General features: G+C 46.6%; 1 protein-coding gene across 1 annotated transcript in view; it reads right to left on the bottom strand.

The window, feature by feature from the left end:
* stt3b (STT3 oligosaccharyltransferase complex catalytic subunit B) overlaps window positions 1–8,586 on the bottom strand; it is a 101,199-nt gene that overhangs the window by 40,401 nt on the left and 52,212 nt on the right. The window contains exons 4-5 of the mRNA XM_064946893.1: window positions 4,277–4,342; window positions 3,571–3,670 (exon numbers count right to left, since the gene is read on the bottom strand). Of these exons, the coding sequence (XP_064802965.1) occupies window positions 3,571–3,670; window positions 4,277–4,342 (166 nt within the window). The remainder of the gene's footprint in view (window positions 1–3,570; window positions 3,671–4,276; window positions 4,343–8,586) is intronic.

The following is an 8,586-nucleotide window of genomic DNA, read 5'->3' as shown; positions in this document are numbered from 1 at the left end:
ACAGAGACAGACAGAGACCATTAAGGACAGAGACAGACAGAGACCATTTAGGACAGAGACCATTTAGGACAGAGACCATTAAGGACAGAGACAGACAGAGACCATTTAGGACAGAGACCATTTAGGACAGAGACCATTAAGGACAGAGACAGACAGAGACCATTTAGGACAGAGACAGACAGAGACCATTTAGGACAGAGACAGACAGAGACCATTAAGGACAGAGACAGACAGAGACCATTTAGGACAGAGACAGACAGAGACCATTTAGGACAGAGACAGACAGAGACCATTTAGGACAGAGACAGACAGAGACCATTTAGGACAGAGACAGACAGAGACCATTTAGGACAGAGACAGACAGAGACCATTTAGGACAGAGACAGACAGAGACCATTAAGGACAGAGACAGACAGAGACCATTTAGGACAGAGACAGACAGAGACCATTTAGGACAGAGACAGACAGAGACCATTTAGGACAGAGACAGACAGAGACCATTAAGGACAGAGACAGACAGAGACCATTTAGGACAGAGACAGACAGAGACCATTTAGGACAGAGACAGACAGAGACCATTTAGGACAGAGACAGACAGAGACCATTAAGGACAGAGACAGACAGAGACCATTTAGGACAGAGACAGACAGAGACCATTTAGGACAGAGACAGACAGAGACCATTAAGGACAGAGACAGACAGAGACCATTAAGGACAGAGACAGACAGAGACCATTTAGGACAGAGACAGACAGAGACCATTAAGGACAGAGACAGACAGAGACCATTAAGGACAGAGACCATTAAGGACAGAGACAGAGTGTCCCGTGTCTCAGGACGACATAACACACAGTTGGAAGTAAAGTTGGAAGTTTACATACACTGAGGTTGGAGTCATTAAAACTTGTTTTTCAAACACTCCACAAATGTCTTGTTAACAAACTATAGTTTTGGAAAGTCGGTTAGGACATCTACTTTGTGCATGACACAAGTCATTTTTCCAACAATTGTTTACAGACAGATTATTTCACTTATAATTCACTGTATCACAATTCCAGTGGGTCAGAAGTTTATATACACGAAGTTGACTTTGCCTTTAAACAGCTTGGAAAATTCCAGAAAAAGATGTCATGGTTTTAGAAGCTTCTGATAGGCGAATTGACATAATTTGAGTCAATTGGAGGTGTACCTGTGGATGTATTTCAAGGCCTACCTTCAAACTCAGTGCCTCTGAGGGGGGGAAATCAAAATAAATCAACCAAGACAACAGAAAAAATGTGTAGACCTCCACGAGTCTGTTTCATCCTTGGGAGCAATTTCCAAACGACTGAAGGAACCACGTTCATCTGTACAAACAATAGTAGAAACATCATGGGACCACACAGCCGTCATACCGCTCAGGAAGGAGACGCGTTCTGTCTCCTAGAGATGAACGTACTTTGTGTGAAAAGCGCAAATCAATCCCAGAACAAGAGCAAAGGACCTTGTGAAGATGCTGGAGGAAACAGGTACAAAAGTAACTATATCCACAGTTAAACGAGTCCTATATCAATATAACCTGAAAGGCCGCTCAGCAAGGAAGAAGCCACTGTTCCAAAACCGCCATAAAATAGCCAGACTACGGTTTGCATCTGCACATGGGGACACAGATTGTACTTTTTGGAGAAATGTCCTCTGGTCTGATGAAACAAAAATAGAACTGTTTGGCCATAATGACCATCGTTATGTTTGGAGGGAAAAGGGGGAGGCTTGCAAGCCGAAGAACACCATCCCAACAGTGACGCACGGGGGTGGCAGCATCATGTTGTGGGGGTGCTTTGCTGCAGGAGGGACTGGTGCATTTTACAAAATAGATGGCATCATTAGTATTGAAAATTATGTGGATATATCGAAGCAACATCTCAAGACTTCAGTCAGGAAGTTAAAGCTTGGTCGCAAATGGGTCTTCCAAATGGACAATGACCCCAAGCATACTTCCAAAGTTGTGACAAAATGGCTTAAGGACAAAAAAGTCAAGGTATTGGAGTTAAACAATTTAAAGGCAATGCTACCAAATACTAATTGAGTGTATGTAAACTTCTGACCCACTGGGAATGTGATGAAAGAAATAAAAACTGAAATAAATCATTCTCTCTACTATTATTCTGACATTTCACATTCTTAAAATAAAGCGATGATCCTAACTGACCTAAAACAGAACATTTTTTACTCGGATTAAACTGAGTTGAAATGTATTTGGCTAAAATGTACAGAAACTTACGACTTCAACTGTACCAGTCAGACCAAAGGGCACCTTTTCAATTACAATGCCCTCGAAGGCTTCTACAGCTGCTACTGCTTTCTGGAACAACCCAAACCCTTAACCTAGTTACCTGTAATCCTACTAGGTTAGTCCAAGTTGCCGTACGGGGCAGAGCAGGACAGGGTGTGTCCCAACAGAAACCCTATTCTATATACACTACCGTTGACAAGAACCCTGAGGGAACACTGTGGGACAGCCGTGAGACCAGGCATCCATCAGAGATGTGTGTGTGTGTGTGTGTGTGTGTTCCTCCTCTGGAAGGGGAGATTATTCAGGAGCTAATATAAAAACTCAATTAGCTCTGCTTCCTGTTCCAGCCCTCCAACTGTCTCCTCTCTTCTTCCACTGTTCTATTCTTCTCCATCTCTCTCCTCCACCTCCCCCTCTCCTCTCCTCCCCCCTCCCCCCCTATCTCCCCCTCTCCTCTCCTCCACCTCCCCCTCTCCTCCCCTCCTCCCCCCTCTCCTGCACCTCCCCCTCTCCCCCCACCTCCCCCTCTCCTCTCCTCCACCCCCCCGCCCCCCCACCTCCCCCTCTCCTCCCCCTCCTCCCCTCTCCTCCCTCACCCCTCTCCCCTCCACCTCTCCTCATTTACATTTACATTTAAGTCATTTAGCAGACGCTCCTCCTCCACCCCCCTCCTCCTCCCTCACCCCTCTCCCCTCCACCTCTCCTCCTCCACCCCCCCCCCGCCTCCCACCTCCCCTCTCCTCCTCCTCTCCCCCTCCCCTCTCCTCCCTCACCCCTCTCCCCTCCACCTCTCCTCCTCCACCCCCCCCTCGCCCCCCCACCTCCCCTCTCCTCCTCCTCCCCCTCTCCCCCTCCCCTCTCCTCCCTCACCCCTCTCCCTCCCCCTCACCCCCCACCTCTCCGCTCCTACACCTCCCCCTCTCCTCCCCTCCTCCCCCTCTCCCCCCACCTCCCCCTCTCCTCCACCCCCCCTCGCCCCCCCCACCTCCCCCTCTCCCTCCTCCTCCCCCTCTCCCCTCTCCTCCCTCACCCCTCTACCTCTCCTCCTCCACCCCCCACCTCCCCCTCTCCCCCTCCCCTCTCCTCCCTCACCCCTCTACCTCTCCTCCTCCTCCACCCCCCCGCCCCCCCCCCACCTCCCCCTCTCCTCCTCCTCCCCCTCTCCCCCTCCCCTCTCCTCCCTCATCCCTCTCCCCTCCACCTCTCCTCCTCCCTCACCCCTCCACCTCTCCTCCTCCACCCCCCCTCGCCCCCTCCCACCTCCCCTCTCCTCCTGACTCAGTGTGTGTGTGGACTCACCGATGTAGACTCGTCTGCTGTATCGCTGCATTAGCAGCAGGACAAACACATGGAGAGGAATCAGGTTGATGATGAAGACGTAGCCTCCCCAAGCAGACACCTGGAACACACACACACACACACACACACACACACACACACACACACACACACACACACACACACACACACACACACACACACACACACACACACACACACACACACACACACACACACCACTAGTGAGAGGTGACCTACACACTTCCAGCATAAGAACAGTGCAGCTGTGTTGCTAACAGTATCGTCTCACTGTCCACTGTCCCTGTCCACTGTCCCTGTCCACTGTCCCTGTCCACTGTCCCTGTCCGTACCACAGCTCACTGTCCCTGTCCACTGTCCCTGTCCGTACCACAGCTCACTGTCCCTGTCCGTACCACAGCTCACTGTCCCCTCACTGTCCCTTACAGACAGCATTGTGGAGGGAAATACACAACAACATTAACTGGCTTTGTGTTCACTGCACCTGAAGACTGTCACTGTACTGAAAACAACATTCAGGCAGCGCGTCGTGTGTGTGTTTGTGTGTGTGTGTGTGTGTGTGTGAGCTTGTGAGTATGTGCTTGTGTGTATATGTGTGTGTGTGTGTGTGTGTGTGTGTGTGTGTGTGTGTGTGTGTGTGTGTGTGTGAGCTTGTGAGTATGTGTGTGTGTGTGTGTCCACTCACCATGTAGAAGTATGAGAGGCAGCAGCCTATGGCCCAGAACACTGAACCAGTCTTCACTGATTTCACCTGTCAGACAGAGAGGAGAGGGAACGTTTCATATTGTTGCGTTTATTCAAACATTGCGTTGAAACATCCCCATACACTGGACAGTAATACGGTGCCAGAGAGAGCTGCAGTAAAATATCCCAAATAGCACCCTATCCCTGTAGTGTACCACATCTAACCAGAGCCCTGTGGCCCCCCGTCTCAAAGTAGTGAACTCATATAGGGCATAGGGAACCATTTCAGATGCACGCGGTGAAAAACAAAATGTTTTACCTTCCAACAGAAATAAGGCTTAAAATAGAGACATAGTGCAGCTGCATATTGAACAGTAGAGACAGAGCAGCTGCATATTGAACAGTAGAGATATAGAGCAGCTCTATATTGAACAGTAGAGACATAGAGCAGCTGCATATTGAACAGTAGAGACAGAGCAGCTGCATATTGAACAGTAGAGATATAGAGCAGCTCTATATTGAACAATAGAGCCATAAAACATCTGCATATTGAACAGTAGAGACATAGAGCAGCTGCATATTGAACAGTAGAGACATAGAGCAGCTGCATATTGAACAGTAGAGACAGAGCAGCTGCATATTGAACAGTAGAGATATAGAGCAGCTGCATATTGAACAGTAGAGACATAGAGCAGCTGCATATTGAACAGTAGAGACATAGAGCAGCTGCATATTGAACAATAGAGCCATAAAACATCTGCATATTGAACAGTAGAGACATAGAGCAGCTGCATATTGAACAGTAGAGACATAGAGCAGCTGCATATTGAACAGGGACAGTAGAGACATAGAGCAGCTGCATATTGAACAGTAGAGACATAAAGCATCTGCATATTGAACAGTAGAGACAGAGCAGCTGCATATTGAACAGTAGAGACATAGAGCAGCTGCATATTGAACAGTAGAGACATAGAGCATCTGCATATTGAACAGTAGAGACATAGAGCAGCTGCATATTGAACATGAGAGACAGAGCAGCTGCACATTGAACAGTAGAGACATAGAGCAGCTGCATATTGAACAGTAGAGACATAGAGCAGCTGCATATTGAACAGTAGAGAGACAGAGCAGCTGCATATTGAACAGTAGAGAGACAGAGCAGCTGCATATTGAACAGTAGAGACAAAGAGCAGCTGCATATTGAACAGTAGAGACATAGAGCAGCTGCATATTGAACAGTAGAGACATATAGCAGCTGCATTTTGAACAGTAGACATAGAACATTTGCATATTGAACAGTAGAGACATAGAACATCTGCATATTGAACAGGAACAGTAGAGACATAGAGCAGCTGCATATTGAACAGTAGAGACATAGAGCAGCTGCATATTGAACAGTAGAGACATAGAGCAGCTGCATATTGAACAGTAGAGACATAGAGCAGCTGCATATTGAACAGTAGAGACATAGAACAGCTGCATATTGAACAGTAGAGATATAGAGCAACTGCATATTGAACAGTAGAGACATAGAGCAGCTGCATATTGAACAGGGACAGTAGAGACATAGAGCAGCTGCATATTGAACAGTAGAGACACAGAGCAGCTGCATATTGAACAGTAGAGACACAGAGCAGCTGCATATTGAACAGTAGAGACACAGAGCAGCTGCATATTGAACAGGGACAGTAAATTATTCATGGTTTTTCCTTAACGACCTTCTAGACCGCTACACTACACTGCATTAGCTCAATTCAAACTAGAGATCTGTAGCTCACAGAACCAGACATCTTAGGCTGCGTGTGTTTATGTGTGTGTGTGTGTGTGTGTGTGTTGTGTGTGTGTGTGTATGATGTGTTGTGTGTGTATGATGTGTTGTGTGTGTATGTGTGTGTGTGTGTGTATGATGTGTTGTGTGTGTGTGTGTGTGTGTGTGTGTGTGTGTGTGTGTGTGTGTGTGTGTGTGTGTGTGTGTGTGTGTGTATGATGTGGTGTGTGTGTGTGCGCGCGCGTGTGTGTACGATGTGTTGTGTGTGCGCTTGTGTTATTAGGCTAACATAAAGTTTATAAGGCTTGACTTAAACAAGTCTGACTTACAACCTAGGATTGGACAGATGAGAATTACATGACCCACAAAAGCCAGTGAGACATTAAAACAGATTAAATAAAGTCAACAACAGGAAGAGTAATGTATCTGGGGCTATGATGCCACGGTTACAACACTTAGATAGGTACAGCTGGGATTAATGACGAGAGAGCTGGTCGGCTTGCCCTATTTGATGTTTATTTTTTTACTCTGTGTTAAGGCAAGAAGGAGATGGCTGGGGATTCAGCAGTTCAAAACAGCCTTCACACACACACACACACACACACACACACACACACACACACACACACACACACACACACACACACACACACACACACACACACACACACACACACACACACACAATCTACATATACACCAGTATTGGAGCCAAACTTTATTTTTTATCTATTAATTAACTGATGTCAGTTTGATATCAGATATTAACTATACACTACACTGTCTTTGATGACTGTCTGTCTGTGTTAGTCTGTCTGTGTTAGTCTGTCTGTGTTAGTCTGTCCGTGTTAGTCTGTCCGTGTTAGTCTGTCCGTGTTAGTCTGTCCGTGTTAGTCTGTCTGTGTTAGTCTGTCCGTGTTAGTCTGTCCGTGTTAGTCTGTCCGTGTTAGTCTGTCCGTGTTAGTCTGTCCGTGTTAGTCTGTCCGTGTTAGTCTGTCCGTGTTAGTCTGTCTGTGTTAGTCTGTCCGTGTTAGTCTGTCTGTGTTAGTCTGTCCGTGTTAGTCTGTCCGTGTTAATCTGTCTGTGTTAGTCTGTCTGTGTTAGTCTGTCGCTGCTCAGTCAGACCTCCATCTAGTTAAAGACAGGAGCATCTCCAGGTCATTGATGACTGTCTGTCTGTGTTAATCTGTCTGTGTTAGTCTGTCCGTGTTAGTCTGTCTGTGTTAGTCTGTCTGTGTTAGTCTGTCTGTGTTAGTCTGTCTGTGTTAGTCTGTCTGTGTTAGTCTGTCCGTGTTAGTCTGTCCGTGTTAGTCTGTCTGTGTTAGTCTGTCTGTGTTAGTCTGTCCGTGTTAGTCTGTCCGTGTTAGTCTGTCCGTGTTAGTCTGTCCGTGTTAGTCTGTCCGTGTTAGTCTGTCCGTGTTAGTCTGTCCGTGTTAATCTGTCTGTGTTAGTCTGTCTGTGTTAGTCTGTCGCTGCTCAGTCAGACCTCCATCTAGTTAAAGACAGGAGCATCTCCAGGTCATTGATGACTGTCTGTCTGTGTTAGTCTGTCTGTGTTAGTCTGTCTGTGTTAGTCTGTCTGTGTTAGTCTGTCGCTGCTCAGTCAGACCTCCATCTAGTTAAAGACAGGAGCATCTCCAGGTCATTGATGACTGTCTGTCTGTGTTAATCTGTCTGTGTTAGTCTACCTGTGTTAGTCTGTCTGTGTTAGTCTGTCTGTGTTAGTCTGTCTGTGTTAATCTGTCTGTGTTAGTCTGTCCGTGTTAGTCTGTCGCTGCTCAGTCAGACCTCCATCTAGTTAAAGACAAGAGCATCTCCAGGTCTTTGGGAAGAGGCCTGGCAGATATAGAACAGCTGAACTGGAGGGTGTTGGTAGTTGGAAGTTCAATGTTTAGCTGCATGTGCAGCAGAGGTTGTTTGGTGACCTGGAAACGTGTGATGAGTAACCTTGTCCCAGAACTAATGCCTAAACAGATCTGACCCCAAATCTGCCCTGGAAAAGCACTAATTAAATCCTGCAGTGCGTCTGTGCGTTTGGGTATAATACCGGCACTTCCCGACCAGGCTCCTTCCCGTTTTCCCAAGAAAAATAATGATGGGTCACATCAACCAATAATAAAACACATATACAAAAGCACTGATGCAAAAACTACTAAATATGTTCGTGTGAATAGCTGCATAGCCACCCAGTATCCACCCAAACCAGAAACCCTGGATATATGTCAGTATCCACTGAAACCATGGATATATATCAGCATCCACTGAAACCATGGATATATGTCAGTATCCACTGAAACCATGGATATATGTCAGTATCCACTGAAACCATGGATATATGTCAGTATCCACTGAAACCATGGATATATGGTCAGTATCCACTGAAACCATGGATATATGTCAGCATCCACTGAAACCATGGATATATGTCAGTATCCACTGAAACCATGGATATATGTCAGCATCTACTGAAACCATGGATATATGTCAGTATCCACTGAAACCATGGATATATGTCAGTATCCACTGAAACCAGAAACCATGGA

Source organism: Oncorhynchus masou, chromosome 29 (genome assembly GCF_036934945.1).
Source record: "Oncorhynchus masou masou isolate Uvic2021 chromosome 29, UVic_Omas_1.1, whole genome shotgun sequence".
NCBI classification, from domain to species: domain Eukaryota; kingdom Metazoa; phylum Chordata; class Actinopteri; order Salmoniformes; family Salmonidae; genus Oncorhynchus; species Oncorhynchus masou.
Note: the sequence above shows the minus strand (reverse complement) of the source record. Positions and strands in the feature narration are given on the sequence as shown.